We start from the raw sequence: 22,311 nt of genomic DNA on the forward strand, positions 1-22,311 counted from the left end.
GGGATTCTTCCATCCTAAGTGCAGGACTCTGCACTTGTCCTTGTTGAACCTCAGATTTCTTTTGGCCCAATCCTCCAATTTGTCTAGGTCACTCTGGACCCTATCCCTATCCTCCCGCGCATCTACCCCTCCCCCCAGCTTAGTGTTATCCGCGATCTTGCCGAGGGTGCAATCCATCGCATCATCCAGATCATTAATGAAGATGTTCAACAAAACCAGCTCCAGGACTCACCCCGGGGCACTCTGCTTGATACCGGCTGCCAACTAGACATTGAGCCATTGAGCGCTACCCATTGAGCCTGACGATCTAGCCAGCTTTCTATTCACCTTATAGTCTATTCATCCAGCCCATACTTCTTTAACTTGCTGGCAAGAATACTGTAGGAGACCAAATCAAAAGCTCTGCTAAAGTCAAGGTATATCACGTCCACCGCTTTCCCCATATCCACAGAGCCAGCTATCTCATCATAGAAGGCAATTAGCTTGGTCAGGCATGACTTGCCATTGGTGAATCTTGTGGTTCACTTCTTTGTTTTGTTTTTTATGGACTTGGTAGGACTAGGAGCAGATGCCTAGAGAACTGCACCAGTTGTAATATGGAAGTCCGGGGGAAATGCCTTCCAAAGCAGGGACCAAAAAAAGAGCATCTGCTATTTTGCTTTAGGAAAAGCCCTCAGTAAAGGAGACGGTTAATTTCTGGAAAAGCTTCCTGTTAATTCCATGAACCTGAGTGACAGGTTTTTTAGAAATTCTCTACTAACCCTGCTAGATTTTCTACTCTGGGATGATCCATACATGTCTTCATCATAACCATTGGTCTGTCATGAAAGAAAAATGAGAGGAAAAAAAACTTAAATGAAATCAAGAGAGATCTCAGGGAAAGTCATCATTTATGCAGAGCTAAGCCACAGATGGTGCTTCTTCCACAAATACACCAGGGACAGTCATTGTGGTTCCCCAGGGATCATTGTGACTTCAGACAGCTCATCGAACACTTGACAGTTTTGTCTGCCAGCAATACCTGTAACCCAGTGAAAGATGTCCCTGTTTTCACCCCAAATTTTCGTAAAAACAGTACAGCAGCAGAATGTATTTAAAAGTCTCAGTCTTTTCAGACTCCTTGGGAAGTGAAAAAGGATGATTTCACTTCAGTCTACTGAAGGGAAAGGGAAAATAATTTCCTTGCTTACCTAAGCTCTTCGTTTCACATTGGTATTGAAGACTAAATACACTAATGTAGCTTTCTAAACACAAATTATACTGCACAACATCTCTTGCATTTGGTTTCCCTCATTTTTATTTACCTCATGCATCTATCCAGACACGACCATCTGCCATATCCCAGGATTCTACACAGCCCTTCAGATATTGGAAGATCAGAATCTGCCCCAAACCTCCTGGATTCACCTCTCTCTATGCTCAAACATCACACCTCTCAGCAATCTCCCCTCTTGACATGGATATGGTTCTCTTCAGGACCCAAATGTTAGTCCACTACATCATAGAACACAGGGCTAGTCCTCTTTTTAATATGCAGACACCATGAAATGTGTACTGTCATCTTCTAGCCAAGATCACCTGTGCTAACAGCCATTAAAATCGCAGTGTCCCTGATAGTTCTACTACTTGCAAAGCATTATGAGGCCCTATTATAATAGCCAGAAAACTAACAATCCCTAAAAAAAATTTACAATAGTGTTGTAGTCATGTTGGTCACAGATGAGAGAAACAGAAGGTAGGTGAGATAATATATTTTATTGGACCTACTTCTGGTGGTTGCAGGTAGCTTTTGAGCTACACAGAGCTCAAAAAGCCCAGACCAGAAGAGCTCTCTGTAGCTCAAAAGCTTGTACCTTCCACCAACAGAAGTTGGTCCAATAAAAAGTTATGGTATCTCACCCACCTTGTCTCTCTCAATGCCTAAAATTGTTATTGACAGGTTTTACTTTTATTACAAATATTCTCTATGTATTTTTAATGCATCACTAAAAGGAACATTGGACAAACCAATCTGAATCTGTTTTTAAACAAAATGCAACTGCATACTGACTGAAGATTTGTATGCCAAATTACAGACTGAAGCAAATTAAAATGATAAATCCCCTCAAAAACAGAACTGGTAATGAAAGCATTTAATAAATCTATGCCAATATGCACCAGTGCCTAAACATTTGCATTCATCTAGCAGGATTACCAATGATTGAATTTCTAATCACAAACTACACATTTCAAACAGTCCCCTGGCAACATATATGTTGCATATTCTCTCCAATAAATGTATGTGAAAAAAACTGAAAATGCTTCTTTCAAAGTACAATGAAATGTAACAAAAGAAACTCACTTTTAATCAGACTATCTTCTATATCAGCATAGAAATAAAAATCCATTAGTTAACACTAGTGCTGTTAATAGTTAATTGAATTTATACAGTACAGTGGACTAAGATATTACCGTAGCAATTGGGGAGGCTATTTTATTTTTTGAGTCATCATGGATTTCCTAGAAAACGTGACCATTTGCTGTGAACAAAATCTTTGAAGTGTTCCAGCTTTCTGTTGGCCTTTCTACTTGTGTATGCACAGAGAAAAACCTGATTAATGTGGATGTGATTAGGGTCTTCATACTACACAGATTTATGCACATGCTTAACTTTAGACTGCATTACGAGAGATTAACAATATCCTGTAAATTAGTGAACAAACCATATGGAATTACGATAAACTTTGTTGAATTAAATTAAACCTTACTGAATTAGGGTTAATATCTTGGGGTACGCTGTATTAAAATGCAATTGTGTACATGTTGTGGCACTGTATGTAGTCTCTCTAGTAGGGACAGGGATGCTAATGAATTTCTTCCTTTATCAACCTTAGAAGCCATCCCTCTGGGGAGATGCGCATGTACTAGTTCAAACTGGATTTGCCAGGGACCAACAGAGCAAGAAACGATTTTTGGATTAATAGCCTGGTTTTAAAGTGATCCAGGGCCTTCTTCCTGATGCAGCAAACGGACAGAACCTCTGGTCCATGGAGGGTCACAATCCTTAGGGAAGGATTGGAAGGACTTGGCCTACTGAGGCCACATAAGACCCCGTGCCTGTTCTGATCTGAAGCTGTAATAAACTTGTAACCACAATGACTCCCCAGGTGTCCTGATTTTATAGGGACAGTCTCGATGTATAGAACTTTGTCTTATATAGGCACCTATTACCCCCCAACCCCTGTCCCAATTTTTCACACTTGCTATCTGGTCACCCTACCTAGAGTGGAGGGTTGAAGAACTCCTGCCAGAATCCATGGTAGGGTTGGGACTTGATAAGCTTATAAACATCCGTGTAAAGTTCTTTTGTTTTTAAAATATTTTCTCTGTGGTGCTTTTATCTTAAGAATAAAGTAGGCTTGCTTAGAAAGAACTGTGTGGTTATTTATATCTGTAGCAGTCACTCTCCTGTCTCTGAAGAGACAGCAAACAGGTCTGTTTAGGCACCGTGGGAAATACACAGTGAAGGCAGGGAACTCAGCAGCCTGTGAATACCCTGATCAGAAAGGAGAGACATACAGCTCTCCACCCAGAAATGCAACAGCTGGGGAGCTGAAACATGAGAGTTGGTGCACTTGCTGAACCACTGAGGGGAAATGCAGGGACAGTTGCCCTGAACTGTTGCATTCATCATGAGAGTTACTATGAACAAAGTTGTGGCAGACAGACAAAATGAGTAAATATTTGTCACATTTCCACCTCCAGGGTATTTACTGTATTATTTGGCAACATATTTTGTACTAAATGCAATATTCCAATTGATGACAAAAGAAAGCCTACATGTAGGTGGCCCTATAGAAGTTACATAAAGATTGATTTTGCAATAACCTTCTCTAGGAAAAAACAGGTGATTGAAAGGTCTTTGGCATGAAATCAATGCAGCAAGAAAAGTAGTCCCTAGTTTGGTGCAGGCATTTACATCTGATAACCTCCTCCCCAGTTTGCAAACATTGCTTAAATTACACTTAAAAGTTTCCCATTACATTAAGCAAAACCAAGTCTGCATTCCTGGAAGCAATCAAACTCCTTTTCCTTAGTAAAAGTTTCAGAAGTCAGTTCTGTGGATGTTTATGGGGGACTGTTTTTTAAACACAGACTACTCTGAGATTTGAAAATTTTCCAGTGTAAAGCTCCAATGTGTTAAAAAATAGCCTGTAAAAATGGTTTTATTTAATGAAGCAGTCCTAGAATCTTAAAGCATTGTTCAATTATTAGCTACTTACATGTGCTTGTTAATTGAACGTTGACCCATTACATTTACTGGTTTGCTACTTTAAATGACATTCTCCCTCCTCCTGCCTCATGGAAAAAAATACAACCTTAGTTACCAGTCACACTAGCCGCTACCATTTTTTCCCTACATCTTTCTACTAACTAATGTAATATATGAAGATACAGAGTATCTTGAAAAAAATCCTCTGAGCAGTACCGCTGTATAATCATTTGGGCTGAACTGCATTTTGTAATAAGCAACTGATACCTAGTGCCTTTTATGCACCCACAACCACAAAGAGCTACAATAGATTCTTGGCATTAGGCTGATTTCTCAGTATAAATGAAAACTATTTGGCCCAATCTGGCCATAACCCTATGGCCAACATTTTGGCAAGTTCTCTCCAGCCCCATCATAGCCCTCTCAGAGGAAAACAATCTCTAAATACATACTGCTTTGGAGTTCTTCTTTTTGGTCCTCTCATTCTCTAATCCAGCCTGTAGTAAGAGTAAGAATACCCAGTGAAAAGATCAATGAATTCTTGTATTTCTATCTTCCCCCTGTCCTACATGCAGATCTACATGCAAAAACCAAGTCTTGTATTCCTACAAAGCTACAAAGCATGCTTCAATGTACACACTCAGTGAGGATATAGAAAACAGAATCACACCAGATTCAAATTACTAGTTTATGATTTAAAATGATTAAAGAATGATAATCATGCAGCTAACATTAATAGCTGCAGTTAAAACCATTCATGCCTGCTGGATTAAATCAATGAATAGACCCTTCTGCCATATATACATACTACACCAATAGATCCATGCAAAAACTTAGCATAGTAAGTGTTAGAACTGTATCTGAATATAGGCCACTGACCAAGGAAATAGAATATACTGGGTGAACAAATTCTTAATTTGAAATAGGGGTAGGGAATGCAGAAAAGGAGAGAAAAATACAGCCTTCAATGAAATTGGCCACAAGAGCTTGTTTTCAAGTTCTGATGTGGAGGCCTGAAGCACCGATTCACAACAGCCAGCTAGAGGGAGGTAGAAATGATGCTCAGTTCAAATAAAGTGGAACTGCTCTTCATTCAGCAGCTTTTAAAAAAGATCTTCTTGTACTTTGCCTTTTATGGAGGCACAGCAAGACCCTATGCTCTGTCACAACAGAGTCACAAGGGAGTAGTATTAACATTGTCGTGTGATCTAAATCCAGATTTAAGGATCCCAATCTTATGGTCCTTTTTTATTATTATTTTTAACACATACTGTTACTATGAATGTTGATTTTATCTTCACAAGCAAAGATAAGGCTATTCAGACATGGTATATACTCCAGATTTATTCATCTTCTGTTTCCCAGAACAGATCTACTTGAAATGAGTTATGTAAAATAAAAGGTGCTTGAAATACATGAGAAATTAAAATTGTATATAATATTCAACTCTAATAGGTAACAGCTTTTCTACCTAGATTTTAGTGATTTCCAAGACAGCTCTTTGTACAATGGGGAAAATATCCAAGAGGTACTCCTGGGGGAATTTTGCGCCACTGCGCGTGTGCAGAATTCATGTCCCCCGCAATAGCTTTGCTTCCCTGCAGAAAAATGACTGACAGGTAAGCAAAGCGAAGCTGCAAGAGCAGTCACACACCACTCCCTAGCTGCACAGGTACATTGTTTCAGCACCCAGAACAGTCGGCGGAGAGGTAAATCACCGCAGGGCTGGGGACACCCCAGCCAGTGACTCCTACCCTGAGCCGCGATCAGATGCTAGTCCCAGCTGGGCTGGAGGCAGGAGAGGATGGGACTTTCTCTTCCCCTACAAGGAGTGGCTGGGGCTGTGTCAGACCCACCCTCAGAAACCTCCCCCTGCTGCAGGAAGCTCAGCATCCTCCCTTGCTTCCTGCCCCCATCACTCCTCAGCTATGGGGGAGGGATCACTGGACAGGGATCTGCTCCCCATCTGCCCAACCTCCATGCATCCTAATCTCCCATACCCAGACACCCCTGCCGAGCCTCACCCCGTACACTCAGAACCCCCCCTCGCCCTCCATACCCAAACCTCATCTCCTTGAACCTCAACCTCTGCATCTAAAGCCCCCTGTACCCAGGCCCCCTGCCTCAGGACCCCCACCCTTGCACCCAGACCACTCCCACTGAACTCCCTGCACTCAAGCCTGAGCCATCACATCCAGACCCCCACACCACTGACTCCCAACTAGCTGCACCCAGACCCCCAGGCCCCACTCCCCCAGCAACCAGACCTCCCCAACCACTTTCACCTGGAAGCCCCTGCAGTGTCCCATTGCCCCTGCACCTGGAACCCCTCCAATGAGCCTCTGTGCATCCAGATCCCCCCACACCTAGGCCCCCCCACTGAGCTGCCTGCACCCAGATTGTCCCACACAGAATCCTCTCACCCCACACTTGGATCCCCCCCATACTGAGCCCCTCCACACTTGGATCTTGCCTGGTTCAGCCTGCCCACCCACACTTGGTGCAGAAGGGTAGGGCCCCAGAGTGTTTCTGGGGCAGGCCCAGGCTTTGTTTTGTGTCAGGGTCGGGTGCAGCCTCACCACTGATTCCATGCCCCAGGGGTGGGGAGGCTGCAGGGTGTAGCCAATGGCCTGTGCTCTGCACTGCCATGCTGGAGCCTCTGCATTTATTTGTTGACAAATAAAACTTGCAGAATTTTAAATATTGTGCGCAGAATTTTTAGGCGCAGAACGCCCTCAGGAGTAAAGAGGAAAAAGTTTGCTGTTCACGTCTCAATTAAACACACATTTTGAAAATAGTGAGATTTGTATTTGTGAAGGTTACCACACAGAGCACTGGAGAACGAAACCATCTCTCCTCCAAGCAGGTACAATGTAAGTAGTGGCAATGCAAGCGTCTCCACGCAGCCCTGAAGGGACGACACCTTTAGGTGGGAGTTAGTTCATTCTCCATGATTGTTATTCAATCCTTTGCCTTGCTGAGTCTGACAAATGTCACAATGCTAAGTGAAGCCGTGGGATGTGTCTCATTCCTTGCAGTCAGGTATCCACATCAGAGACCAGAACACTGCCATCATGATTTTTCTTTTTGGGTCTCCTTCTCTACTATTGACCAGATATAGCAATAAGCGTTAGTATTTTTTCCCCACAATTTCTATCACACACTAACTTCAAACCATCCTCACCACTGGATAGGCGCTGGCATACTCCAAGTCAGACTGTCAAGAGCATGAGAGGAAACAAAAACTATCAGAATACAAAAAACCCCAAAGATGGCAATCAGGAAGACATAGGTACTGAGGTTTAAAGTTTAAAATTCCTTGGTTTTGAGCAATGACAGCACCAGTCAGGAACTTCAGCAACCATCAACCAGAGTAACGAGAGAAACAGAGACAAGTCCTTGTACACTGCATCACTATTGCGCAATAATGCAACAATATTTCACCTTGTGGGATCTTGGATGTGGGACTTGGCCCATTGTGAAATTTTTAGGGAAAACTGAAGAGAATTTGCAGTGGAAGAAGACTGAAACCAGGGTCATGTGTCTTAAAAAAAACAGAAGATGATATTTTAAGTTTTTCTGCAACAAAAATCACTTAAGGGTAAAGCAAGCCTATGGGGTTTCCAGAATGATAAGGTAGGATCCTCGGGCAGTTTTCATCAGTCTCAGAACAAACCACAGTAAAAAACATTCCAGGCGAAAACTCTGTGAGAAAGAAATTGCTGATTTGGAGGACTGGGAGGTTTCACATGGTAATAATTGTTCTGACATTGCTCCACTGTTTGGAAACTTCCTGTCCAAAAGAGAAAGAACCAACCGTCCAAGAGAAAATTTGTAAATTCTACACATCTTGTATGGTGTTCCACGAGTGCCCATACAGATATTTCAAGGAACTTTCACAGGAAGAAAAACAGCTTCTTTTCGTGAGAAATTAAAAAATCTCTAACACCAAATCCAAATATGAAGGTTTCCATAATACAAAATCCAAATATGAAGATTTCTATAACAAGTAAACTTTGAAACAAAAGGTTTTCAAACAAATTCCACCTTTACTTACTGACAAAGACCAGAATTCAGATTTCTCTGTGAATCTGATCTAGTTTTACAAACTCTTAAATAGAGACAAGATATAGTTTCCTTGTTTCTAAAGTGTTCTTTATGTTAACTAGGCTTAGCAAAAGAAGCAGAGAACCCTGAACTCAGATCCTAGGAGCTCAGGTTTTCGTTTCACTTTTATACATACATAAAAAAGCCAAACCAAAGACCCCTGAAAGAAGTCAACAGAAGCATAACTAAAAGTCTACACAAACCACTTAAAACATATTCACAATTCTATTTTGTTAAGCAGTTGTGAGCCATGTATCAATGCTAATTAGTTGAATTTTGTTTCAATGTGAATAAAATCATGTGCATTAAACCAAATCTATTAAGGGACAGATTTTGGTTCAGACTAATGAGCTAATATATCTACATCCTGCTTTTCTTGGCATGAAGTCACAATTGCCCCAGGGTCAGGGCAGGAAATATCAAGGGTTTCTCATTCTTCAAGTCTTAAAATTTAGGGGTCAAACCTCCCTCGGTGTGTGTAAAACTCAAATATTTGGATTTATGATCATTCATTGAGGAAGGCTCCCCTTTTAACAGTAATACAGGAAATTAGGTGCAATACATTAGGGATATTACGGCATAAAGTTTCTTCCACAAGACTCCATTAGACCAAGTTTTCTATCAAACAAGGACATTGCTCACAAACTTCACTAGTAAATATTTATGAGCTAGATCTTCAGCTGCTGCTAGTCACTGACTAAAGATCTGGCTCTTCAAACTGAAAGACTGTATGGTTAGTAGCCTGGGAATACTGTTGGATATTAGGGATGCCTACTTACACTCCAGACAGATTAGAAATCAGACATTTCTTTTGGGTGAGGAAATGCAGCCTGTTTAGTGAAATGCAAATTTTAATTACCAATGACCATCAGAATAAAGTATATTAAGGTTTAATAGGGACCCTTATTCATGAGGATTTTGGAGAGGGTATTTCAGTCATTAATTTCCTTGCAGGCCATGAAAATACAGTTATAGTCAGGACTGGATAAGCAGTTTAATTGAAAATTGCCCAGAACAAACTAAACTGAAACCTCAAGTGCTCTAGGAATGAAAGCATTTTTTCCTAAGTCAGTTCCATGAACAATTTTATTAAAGTTTAATTCAACTAAAATCTATTTTAATGTTCATATTTCTTAACCTTTTCCTCATCATTGCGGAAAACCCATCAATTATTGCTTTCTTGTTAGTGAAATAAAGAATTCAAGGTCACAAAGGTATCAAGCACATTCTAGTTATACTATTTGGGCAAATTAAATTAATCCCCAATTCCAGGAGGTGGGAATGTTACAGTAAAACCAATGCCATATAATGAATAGTATATAGATGTCACACAAAAAGGGAATGAGACTCATAGTACAAGATATACTGTATGTCCACCAGAAGATGGAAATTTAATTAGCAATAACTCATTCAATTTGTTTCCCCAGTGGTATTATACATATGAATATAAAACTATTTAGGGGGAAATAAGACCATTCCATTCAATAGTTTCTTGGGGGATATTCCTTCAGAAAGAAAAAAAATATTAACTCTTAGTTGGCTAATTAATTACAAGATCTTCCAAGAGCTGCATGAAACCTCCCTGCAAATGGTAAAAGCTAGCATTAAGGAACTGGATCATTCTTTAAAATATATAATCTTAATTTGTCTGATATATATCAGGGGTTCTCAACCTTTTTTGCCCTGAGGCTCCCCCGCAACATGCTATAAGAACTCCACGGCTCTCCTGTACCACAACTGGTTTTTCTCTGGCGTTAAGGGGTAAGAAGCAGGGCAGTTGCCTGGGGCCCAACGTCACAAGTTGCTCAGGCTTTGGCTTCAGCTCCGGGTGGTGGGGCTTGGGGCCCCAGGCTGCAGTCCTGCATGATGGGGCTTCAGCTTTCTGCTCTGGGCCCTAGCGAGTCTAACGCCAGCCATGCTTGGCAGACTCCCTGAAACTTGCTTGTGGGCCCCCAGGCCCCTGGTTGAGAACCAGTGATCTATATCAATCTTAAAGAGGTAAAGTAATGCTATCGTTAACTGCATTAAAACTCTGTCTGCATTAGAAAACAATTATTCCTAATGGAACCAGAAGAACAGAACTGGTTTAGGCACAGATGCTTCTATGTGCCCACTCTAGCCATGCTAATTCATGTTCCAAACTGTTGCAGTATTGCCCTACGTCAGTACCAGTACTGCTCTAGACCATTTCAATTGCATGGCCTCGGAGTACCCATCCCATAGGCTCCAGAATTTTAAGCGTTTTCAAAAGACAATCAGTGCACCATGGGACAGTAACAGGAATGTCTCAACCATGTGCGCTATGATGAGAGCTAGTTCGGTCCACACTGGAATTAAAATGGTGCACACTGGAATGGTACAGAGTGAAGCAGTTTGATGTACCTACATATAGGCTGGTTGCACTATTTTGTACATGACAGTGTTTTTCAGATGTACTAGGAAGATGTTACTGTTAAAGGGTGAATTTATCTCATCTAGATTAACCCTATGTGAGCTCCTGTGCTCACTACACGTGCACAAGTGATCCTTCCTTAGTGCCCAGTCTCATTTCTGGGAGGAGACAGACTCCAAACATCTCAATAATGCCAGCTTTGAGGAAGAAGTCACCTGGATCCCCAAGCTATTTAAAAAGACCAGCTAAGAACAGTATTAATACTGGTTCACAGTAACAATGAACAGATGTGCTTTCCATCAGGTGATTTACATTTAGTTTCTAAACTGTGACCCCTCAACCCCCCAACACCCAACCGAGTGAATGCTGCATCATTTCTCAGATTGCTCCATATGGTCACTAACACTGGAACAGCTTAAAAAGATCCATGCAACAGGAAATTCTGTAGACCCACATCTTGACTAAATACCTCCCCCAGTGATTAGTGAAGAGAGTATTCAGCAGGAAAAACAATCTCTACTGAATGTAATGCTTTACTTATATTCATATTTACAATTTAGTATCTATGAAACTGACACACCTATACAGTTCTCCTTGGATGAAGGAACTATTGGCTTCAATGTAGACCTCAAGTAGAAGGCTACAATGTAGAAAACTACATTTTGGTTTGGGAGACAGAAAATTATCAGAGCTCTTTCTGGAAAGGATGCAGAGGAACTTGTTGCAAGATGTGGGAGAACAGCATCATCAATAACAAAAAATCATGCACTTAATTGTACAAGTTACTAACCCTCAGGCTTCCACGGCTACCCACTGACATGCGCTCATCTTCATCTGAAGCCTATTGAAGAGAAAGTGTAGGAGACAAGAAACAATTAAAAGAATACAGATAACAAGCAATGAAACAAGTAACGATAGAATCAATGAAACAGAAGCCAGAGGGAGGAAAAGATTTGGTGCTAAACTCCTTAAGAAAAGGCTTGCCCAGTACATATGTTTCATTTATATTAGATGACAAACATGAGAGTAAATATAACAGAGCCACGTCAAACATTGTATTGCCTGAAAATGGTCCAAAGGAAGTTCTAAAGCATTCCCCTACAGGCTGACCAGGTTAGGAGCTTGTACAACTCCTCTTTGTGCCATGCCTGGCTCATGCAAAACAAACAGGTTCATTGTTCTCTTGTGCAAAGCAGTTGGATTTTAATTTGCAAAAACTCCCCAGAATTCTTTGCAGAGAGGCATGAAGTGTTGCAACAAATTAACAGTAAATACATTTGTTTTTAAAAGACACACTGCCAGTGTGCTGGAAGTGACGTATGTAAATACGGATGAAGAAGGCACAAAAGAAAATACTAACCGAGGCATTTCTTCTGGATCTACGAGAATAACGCTCACTGTCTTCCTATCAAAGCAGCGGAGAAAGTAAGAGGGAAATGTTGAAAGGACAGAAATAGTAAAACAAAGCCTTCAGTAAGAAAAAAATGAAACCTCAGCAGCGTTGAGAAGGAAGCTGGATTTAGCAAGGTTTAATCTGATAATGACAGATGATGCACTATGCCAACTGAGGAAAAGAATTTGAACTTGCTATTTCCCTATAGCTGTCCTCCTTCCTTCATCCCAGGCCATTTGTCACCACTATACATTTCTAAAATACAATGGCAAGTTATAGGCATTGTTTTCTTTATTTGTACCTAGTGTAGTTGTAGCCATGCTGGTCCCAGGATATGAGCGTGACAAGGTAGGTGAGGTAATATCTTTTAGTTGGACCAACTTCTGTTGGTGAAAGAGAGACAAGCATACGTGTCAACTTACTAATGTGCCGGGGGTTGCTCCCCTCCAGCTCTGTCCCAGGCCTCACCTCTACTCCACCCCTTCCCCAAGACCCCACCCCTGCCCTGCCTCTTCCCGCCCCACCCACGCCCTGCCTCTTTCTGCCTCCATTCCCCCTAGTGGCAGGCGGGAGGCACTGATCAGAGGGGCCACTGGGAGGACTGGGGGGGAGGGGAGGCACTGACGGGGGGTTGCTGGTGGGTGCTCTGCACCCACCTTCCCCCCCCCCCCATGGGTTCTCCAGCCCTGGAGCACCCATGGAGTCGGCACCTATGGAGACAAGCTTTAGAGCTCCCCAGGAACCGTAAGAAGAGCTCAAAAACTTGTCTCATTCACCAACAGAAGTTTCTGCTTGTCTCTTATTAGTACCTAAACATTCACAGTGCAAACGCACTGATTAAGACAGTTAAATTTACTACCCTAATGGGTCTGAGAGCCTGTAGCTACAGCTCTTTTTAAAAGAAAGCTTTCTAGTCTATATCCCGCTCAGAAAGAAGTCTTCTTCAATTTGAATGGCATTCTCTACCCTGTAAAAATGACAAGGCAATCACCTTTTAATGTGGGTTTCACTGAAACACATGACCTTTGCTAACAAGCTAAAAGAATCTGTATCCTACTTCCAATCACTGGGCTATATTAGACATTGCCTTGTATGGGAACTTTGAACACTGACAATGTGGTAGAATGCATTAAATTTCAACAAAATGGTTTTAACACTATTTAGCAATGGCTAAAAAGTGGAATGCAAAATAAACTTGCGTGTTGTACAACTATATTTGCCAGAGGCGAGTTTAAATTTGTTGGTTTTCAAGCAAGCTTCAATATTCTGTGGCTAGCGCTCTGCCCAATAAAACTAAGCTCTGGATTTGGGCAGCACTAGATAGCGAGCTCTCGATCTCTCTGTGGAGACCATGCAAGGTTTTGAAGTGACAAAGGCTGACTTGTGAGCTCTCAAGGGCGTATCATCAGGTTTGGCAGGTGGGTCTTGCTCACATGCTCATACTGATCACCATTTTGAGGGTGATGAAGGAATTTTCCCCAGGTCAGACAGACAGGGAGCTTGGTTTTGTTTTTGCCTCTCTGCAGCATGGAGTAGGGGTCACCTGCTGGGATCCTTTAGATATAACACACTAAATCAATTCCCTGCATTTGCCAAGACCTTAGGTACTGGTTCACCTCAGACCCTTCTATTCTCCGCCTGTGGCACTCAATAGTTTAGTCTCCTGAGGACTGTAATACTTGAATCTAATCCAGGTCAGTAGGTTCAACACAAGGGTAATGGGGGTGGGGTTTAGTGGCCTGCGATGCACAGAAGACCAGACTAAATGATCTGGTGGTCCCTTTTGGCCTCAAACTCAATGAGGAACTTCACCTTGTCTGGATGGTAAGTCACCTTGACAATGGTGGGAGTGTAAACCAAGAAAGTGTGTATGTGGCTGGGGAGATAAGGGAAAGGGATCGTGGTTCCAAGAATCAAGCCAACAACTTCCAAAAACTAACTCATGTTACCAGGTCAGGGGTACCCAAAAAAGACCAGCCTGGGAACAACAGCCCTACCTCCAGTCCCTAACTAATGAATGGCTTTATAAACTAAGGATCAAAGAATAATTTCTTTTTAAAAACTGAAATAAATACATTTGAAACCAAATCTGGTCTGTTTTAGCAACTATTTTAGTTATCAGGAAAAAAAAACAATTTTTTTCCAAGTCTTTAGCCAATTTGTGTGTGTGCTTTTAAATCAAGAAATCCATTTTTAGCAACTATTTCAATCTTATGTTATGACCATCGAACAGTTGGATATTCTTGAGAGGCTAATCTATGTTTCATAGAATCATAGAATATCAGGGTTGGAAGGGACCTCAGGAGGTCATTTTGTTCACCCCCTGCTCAAAGCAGGACCAGTCCCCAATAGCTTACTACATAGTGAAAGCTAGGAAGTTAGATTTCAGAACTGATGGGAGCGAGAGCATCACAAGAGTAATGTAAGAATATTCATGTTGGTGTTTGCCCTTCTAACTACACTGTATAAGGTACGGTTGAAGAGGATCACAGGGTCAATGCAAAGATGCCTGGAAGTCCCTGGCTACCACCCACCCAAGGTTTAAGTATTTATTCAACTTAGACATTGAGAACTCAAACTATCACAAAAATTCAGACCAAAGAAAGGTATATCCTATTGCTAATGCCAGCAATAGTTGTAATGTGTTTGAATTCCAATCAGTTTTTAACAATTTGGGAACAGAGCTTTGTGAAGTAGAACAGCTTCTATAATCACATCCTATATATTAGACCCTTCAAACTTACTACAAACAGAAACACACATAAGCAATACTCCAGATGCAGAGTTCAAAACAGTCCTTATAAGATTGGAAATTAATTCATCAAATATAGCAATATACCTGTCCCACGGAATTTCAAAAACATTGTAAGCTGAACAAGATTAAGGTTAAAATTATTTTTAGCTTTGTTGGTCAAGGCCTACCATCCACTGCTCGATGTCACCCCACTTTGTATCCAGACCATAATATTTCTATAGACAGAAAAGGGAAAAAACAGAATTTAGAGGAGAAAGAGAAGCACTGAACTTTGAGACATGCATTGCCATGGTTCTGCCGAGCTGCACAGTCCGGCTCTCACACTGAAACATGCACGCTCAAGGATTAGACAAACATGCCAGTGCAAAGCTACAAATTGCAGAGCGTGACTCAGCTCCTTCATACCGCTGTGAAAAGCAGCACATGCCTGAGGAAGAAAAGCTTTTGTGTTGTTTTTAAACCAATCATAAGCAAAGCTGTGGGGAAAGGAGTGAGAAAGGGTGTAATGAGCCGTGGGTTCCCGACCCAGTTCAGTCAGGACTTGTTACGAGGGATCTGAACATAACATTTTCAGGATGAAAAGTTCCAGCAAACCCTGGATTTGTACGCTTGGAAGGAAGACAAAGTGATTAACGTAGAGTTAATCTCCATGTACTCTTACGAAAATGAACAATTCTTAAAAGAGCTTTTTCAAAATGTGATCGGCTTTTCCACGACTTCCATCATCATGGAAGTGGTACAATATCATGAATGGCAAGAGGTTTCATATTATAAGGAACCTGCAGTACAGTTTAGGATGTGCAGAACCACAAAAGGTGGAGGGTAAGGTCTGGAAAGCCCACACCCACTCAGTACCAAATATCACATATGCATTCCAGGAAGAAAGCCTTCAGTTTCTTGGTTCATATTTTCTTTGCATAACAACTCCGGAGTAACCCTACTGATTTTGTGATTGGATTAGACAAGAAGTGCTTTAGAGTTCAGTAAATAAATAATTTTAGGTTTTTTCTTCCCATATACACACTGTATTAAAAGCTCTATTTTGGGGCTTTAATGAAAGTCTACTCAACACAAAATAGTATGACAAACTTTTTGAAAGTTATGACAAAATTAAAGAATTACTGCTATAAAGAAGAATCACTGTAAACAAGGAGTAATATCAGCACAGGTATTTCCTATTTAGGAGGAAAATGCACTCAGAACAATTTGTTTGACTAATATTCTCCTCCAAAAGATTCATATTATTGTAAATAAGCCCACATCTAATCTTTGCCTGTACCCGCATTGCTGGCAGTGCCTTTGAGAGGGAGACAGGGAATTGTTTTTAAAAGCATGGCTTCCTATTTTGTTTAGATCTCATAACATTTAAGTTAAACATTCAAGAACTGGAAGTCTTTATGGTATACTCAGTGTTTAGCATCAACTCAATTGCAACAGTTTCATTCACCTTACTTCCTAAAACAATCTGCTTATGAGAAAACTTGGTGAAAGAGACACACATGTTGGCTTTCCTTGTCTAATTCTGTCAGATTACAAACAACTCGACTAACTGTGCCTTCAAACCAAAGGGGGTGATCTGAGCCTCTCCCCTCCCCCCGGCCCACCCCAGAAAGAGAAAAGCAGTGCTTTTCAAAGGAGATCATAAAAACGACTGCTCAGTTAGGAGAATCTGGGCAGACAAAACCGAATGATTAACTTGATAGATATCATTGGCTTGGAGGAACAATTGAGAAGGGGTGGATGGATGCTTACTGCGGTCTTATACAAATATGAAAAATATTCGAATATAAGCTTCCAAAAGCAGTGTCTGCCATTTAAATCAAACATTTTAAAATAATTAAAAATAAGAGCATTTATTTAGTGCTTTATATGTTTAAAAGCACTATGCAATCATGATTCTGGAACATAAAGACGACGACTCTTATTCAGCAAGGTAATTTACTTGCATGTTTAAAATTTGGCACGTAAGTTATTGCTTCTCTTTTCCACAAAGCATTTAAGCACGAGCTCAGGAACCTCTTGCAATGCTCATACACTGCTTAGCCAGAAAGAAATAAGAATCCAAAGTGTACTTCAAGATGGGGCGTAATACATTTCTTTTGTACTTCTTCTTGTGCTTTCTTCAGTAACTGACCATGGTTACAAGCTTTATGCATCTCATCACACGTGCTGAGGTAGAAATGTAATATATACGACAACCTACCCCAAAATGAAATATAATGTAAGGTCCCAATCCTGTAAATAAATGCACTGGTTTAGACAACTGCAGAGTCCTGTTTGGCAAAACTTATACATTTTGCTTTGTAATATTCAGGACAGGTAAACGGATTAAAAAGGCACATTTTCTCCAAAACAATTTGCTTGGAATTTTGTCTGGTAACCAGATTGATTTAAATGATGCAATTCAAACCTAAAAATTCCATGAAAATAAAAAGCCCAAGCCATTGGGTTTGCATAGGAAGCTTTTATAAATAAAATTAACAATATCCTCAAGGTTTTGTGAACCATGCTTTCTTCATACTTAATCCTATTGTTTGTGACTTGGCCTTCTGAATTCAGTCTTGTGAATAAGGACAAGGAGATATCCATAGAAGATTTCAATGTTTCTCAAATTTACTTCCGGGGAGTTTTACAGTTCTCCTTTGTGCCTTCCGTTCCTCCACCCACCTAAAGCTACAAGGTTTAATACCATTGGTGAAAGAACAGCTAATGAGTGCCTTAGAGGTTCTATTCTTTAATTTATAAAATGCTTTGATATAAACATGATCACCTAATATTGACTGAAAATATTTGGTAGTCTTTTAAATATGTGAAAGTATTACAGACATTTGCCAAACCAACAACATCAAGTCTCTTTCTTCAAGTAGTCAAAGTTGACTATTATCTAGTTTCCCTGCAGATTTCTCTTACAAATGGTACGTAATTCTAGGACATTTTCAAGAAGAAAAATTATGTTCACCCATTCATTTGATCTTTGTAGTTAGTATGCTATTGCGAGCTTCAAGTGCTGTTCTAATCAGAAAAGTGACATTAAATAGCATTGTGAGATTCCAGTTTTAACATCTGCCAGGGATTCCAGATCAAGTTTACTCCAATTATAAGAGTTAGAAAAAACTAACTGGTAGCTTTTTAAATACTAAAAATGGGATTTGAAAGTTAAACTAGGTAGTTCCTGGTTCATATAGTAATGATTCTGAAGGCCAAATTTTACCTTGTTCTAGCTGCACAATCAGAATACCTCCAATGGGGATGTACATATGTAGTGTAACTAAGGGTTAAATTTGATCCCATAATTGGGACTTGACTTAACTCTGTTGACGTGCAGGCAGAAACTGAATTCAACTTGCTCTCCCAAAACAGAGTTGGTTTGGCAAGGATAACGAGATTAAAATTTATTTTTGTCACTGAAGTAATCAAGCTATTTCTCTGAACAGATAGCAGCTCATTTCAATAAGAAAGTGTCAGTTTTACATACTCACTTTTCAGCATATAACAGCACTTTCAGAACTCTAAACTACATCAGCTAGTGAAACATGCAACAAAGGATACTGAAGTGACAGGTCAAAGCAAACGAGAGTTTGATTTACAGAAGACACTTATGGTGCAAAGAAAGGTAACAGTCTCAGAAGGACCATTTATCAAATAAGGTGGATAACAGCAGGTTTATACAGTCTTGTGTTTCCTTCTTCCCCAACATGATATGGTTTTTTAAAACAATTTTTCCATTTAGGTGCTATACAGTTCATGCACAGCAAGTATTGTACAGCTTGAGATTTTGACATAACATGAAGACTTGCTGATGATCAGTAACTACTATTATAAACATTAAAAATTGTAATTTTTGCATTCATTCCACAAACTACTGTACAGTTTATGACACACGAAGCCACCATGCAGTTTCACATTATGCCTGATTTGTCAAATTAATCTTTCGCTGACTACACTGACCATTTACATGAAAATCATCAGGAGGGAATAACTTGAAATTATGAGACGTGAGCTAGAAAGATACTGAGTATTTGACAGAGGAGAGGGTTGTTTTAAAATGTTTAACTAAGCACATTATTTTCTTAACGACCAGGAGAACTCTCAGAGCTGGGGTGACGGAGGGACAGATAGGGTATGGAGATCACATAATAGTTAAGGATAGTTCCACACAGAAAAAACCTGCTGCGTACCATGCATTCTTGAGGGGGTTTATTTCTGAAATGGTATCAAGGCCCCCGATGTGACAAAAATGCATGCAAATCATAACACAAGAGACCAGACAAACCCTACCTTTTGGACCTGATAGATCTACAGGAAAAAGGGGAAAAGGAAAGAAATTGGGAAAGAAAAAAATGCTTGTATGAATAAATTAATAAATAGCAATACAATTTTAGAACCTACTGTAAAGGGAAAAGGTTGTTTATATAGTACATACAGTAAAGTGTGAATTCAGAAATAAGCCATAATTGAAATCCAGGAAACCTTTGCAAAATTAAACTTCCCTGCTCTCTCTCTCCAGCCCCCGTCATATTGAGCTTAGTCAAATTATGCTCTTCCTGATTTTACACCCACTTGATACTATAATACAGAAACAGATGTAGCTGCATGTTAACTTGTAAAAACATTTCTCAAGCTTTACATTGAGTCTGTGGCAAGAGTCTTTCATTTCAAAGATCAGATGATGAGAATTGGGTTTGCACCACCCTCCCTCCAAAATTGTGGATACTCAAATATCTATCCAAGAGGACAATTATGCATCTACTATTACAATAAAATCAAATGAGTTTAATAGCATTAGCTGTAGATTAAACTGCCAGCCCTTAGTAATCCTCCGCTTTGTTTCTGGGTTGTACTTAGCTAAGCAGCAGCAATGACATTTTAATAACTAGCAGAAAACGGCATTATCAAGTACAATTGTCAATCGATCAGTTACACAGAAAATGTGTCAGGTGTTGGCTAGGACTAATGTTACTGCTCAAAAGCCTGTACGTACACCCAAATGCTTCCAACTGTGTTCCTCTTCCTCTGCCCAGCTTTTAATTGTAATTAATAGGCCTCCAATGATCAGACTGAAAGTGCATGTCTGCAGCCAGTAATGACTGCACTGCTGCTGCTACTAACCAAACTGTTGCCTAATTTCTTACTAACAGTTTGAATAGTACACCAAAAAACTTACCCACATGCTCTCTTCTCTAGTTAGTTTACGGACTAAATTTACTTTAGTTTTTAGACTACTGACGATAGTGTGTTTGTACAGAAAGAGACAGAAAAGTGTAGAGAATGGAACAAGTTTCCTTTTGAATTGGTATTAGTACCTCTAAGCAACAAGCAGTTTTTGTATTAAACAGATACATAGTAGGAAAAACATTGAACCATGGAGGAATGGAAAATGGATTCATCCTGTTGTACATGTAGAGAATTTACACTGCTGGTCAATTAAGGAAGCTCTTAATTCTCCAGTATAGCAGAACTGCCAATCAATCATTAATTTTACCTAACATCTATTTTTTTGGAGATTCACAGATATTGAATAAATCCCATCACGTCTGAAACTAGGGGGCACACGCTCTTCTATGAGGGAAAACCCCATCTACGGAATACAAATCAGTTTCAACTCTGAATTTCCTCTTCATTATTCAGTGCGGAGTGGGGAGCCGGGTTGGTCCAGCTACGGAATGGACAAGTACTCAGTCCCCCTAAATCAGTGAATTTTGAGATACTCAGAGACCCAGGATCTCCATAGCATTTCTTTAGGCATCCCATCTCACAGGCTATGCCTGTGCAAAATTTCCCCTCAGGGTGATGGTAAAGGGCAGTTGCAGAGTCTGTGTTAATGCCTCCGAAGTATTAACTCTGAGCACAGATGCAGATAATTGGGACCTAGATCTTCCCCACACAGCTAACCAACCAACTTGTGTATCTTTGTGACACTATGATACTGTATTGATGCCAGTCTGTTGCTTTCGAATTAGTTAATATTTCAGCATTATAACTTCAAAATTAATTAGGAAGAAAAGGTAAGCTATAAGGGAGAAACACTTTGTTTAAGTACTAATGTCAGTGTTCAACAGAAGTGGAAAGAGCATAGAAGATAAAACTTATCTACCTTTCCGAAACCGCTGTTCTTCTAGATGTGTTGCCCATGTCCATTCCACTGTTGTTGAGCGTGCACCTTGTGCACCATTGTTGGAGAACATTTTCCCCTCAGTGGTACCCATCAGGGTGACTTGAGTGCTATCGTCATGCGCCACTGCATGCTGGTATAAGAGAGCAGAGCCACCCCCAATCTCCTTCAGGTTCTTCTTACTGGATAAACTCCAAGAGAGAGGGAAGGAGTTCAGGTTGTGGAATGGACATATGCAACACATCTCAAAGAACAGTTATGAAAAAGGTAGGTAACCATTTTTTCTTCAAGGTGACTGCACATCTTATCCACTGTAGGTGACACACAAGCAGAACAACATTGAGGCAGGTTTGCAGCCTATCTGAACAGTGATTGTAGAACAAATGTCCAAAAACTAGCATTATTCCTGGACTGATGGGAAATGGCATAATGAGCAGCAAAAGCGTGTACCCTAATGACCATAATTCTGCTTTGCAAATCTCTCGAATAGGTACTTGTGCTAGGAAAGCTGCTGAAGCCACTTGCATTGTGGTCAAATGAACTGATACTTTAGGGGTGGCGTGACATTAGCTAACTAGCAGCACAAACAAATGCAAGAGAAAATCCAAAAGGAAGTCCAGCATGGAAATCAGTTTGCTTTTCATGCTGTCCACAATTGCAACAAATAACTGCGTAAAGGGTCGGGCGCGGTCCAAGTAGAAGGCCAATGCTCTTCTCACATCCAATGAATGAAACTTCTGCTCATCTGTATACACGAGGCTTCTGGAAAAATGTTGGTAAATAAATTGCCTGATTAATGTAGAAATTGAAAACTATCTTTGTCAAGAATTTTGGGCGATGGAGGTAAACATTATCCTTATGAAAAACCGTGGAAAGAGGTTCTGAAACCAAGGCTCCTAATTTGCCCACTCTCTTTGCTGAGGTTATTGCACCAGAAACACCATTTTCATAGAGAAGTGGAGTAGGAAGCAAGTCGTAAGAAGTTCAGAGGAAGGCCCCATTAATTTTGTTAGCATGAGGTTCCATGGGATTCTTGTACCAGAAGAAATAATCTGTCCAATCACTTTAGAAATCTGATAGTAAATCTTTTTTTTTTTNTTGTGGGACACAAAAGACCCCACTTCCGAATCTGACTAAGATGACTGAGTCCAGAGATAACAATGGAGCAGAACCTATGTCAATAGGAGACAGGTAACCCAAACCCAGAGATGGTGGTACTGTGGATATTAATGGTGGCTTGCCCCACAAATGTGCCAGCCTTCTAGGTACTGGAAGTCGCATCGGTCCACGTGCTCATTGC

The 22,311-nt window shown here is 40.4% G+C and overlaps 1 protein-coding gene across 32 annotated transcripts in view; it reads right to left on the bottom strand.

Annotated features, from left to right (window-relative positions):
* The window catches only part of LRRFIP1 (LRR binding FLII interacting protein 1), a 111,413-nt gene that overhangs the window by 62,738 nt on the left and 26,364 nt on the right, over positions 1-22,311 (bottom strand). For 9 of the 32 annotated variants that reach the window (XR_004647656.1, XM_034785489.1, XM_034785462.1 and 6 more), the window contains exons 3-9: positions 19,178-19,195; positions 15,067-15,114; positions 12,112-12,156; positions 11,542-11,592; positions 7,437-7,469; positions 4,705-4,749; positions 762-818 (exon numbers count right to left, since the gene is read on the bottom strand). The exons of 3 other annotated variants lie outside the window; for them this stretch is intronic. Coding sequence is in view for 28 of the 29 variants with exons in the window: in XM_034785489.1 (XP_034641380.1) it covers positions 762-818; positions 4,705-4,749; positions 7,437-7,469; positions 11,542-11,592; positions 12,112-12,156; positions 15,067-15,114; positions 19,178-19,195 (297 nt within the window). In the remaining variant the exon portion in view is untranslated. Of the gene's footprint in view, positions 1-761; positions 819-4,704; positions 4,750-7,436; positions 7,470-11,541; positions 11,593-12,111; positions 12,157-15,066; positions 15,115-19,177; positions 19,196-20,993; positions 21,188-22,311 lie in introns of those variants that run through there. 20 more of the 32 variants (XM_034785487.1, XM_034785485.1, XM_034785472.1 and 17 more) reach the window with 10 other exon arrangements.

The sequence above is a fragment of the Trachemys scripta genome, chromosome 11 (assembly GCF_013100865.1).
Source record: "Trachemys scripta elegans isolate TJP31775 chromosome 11, CAS_Tse_1.0, whole genome shotgun sequence".
Lineage (NCBI taxonomy): Eukaryota > Metazoa > Chordata > Testudines > Emydidae > Trachemys > Trachemys scripta.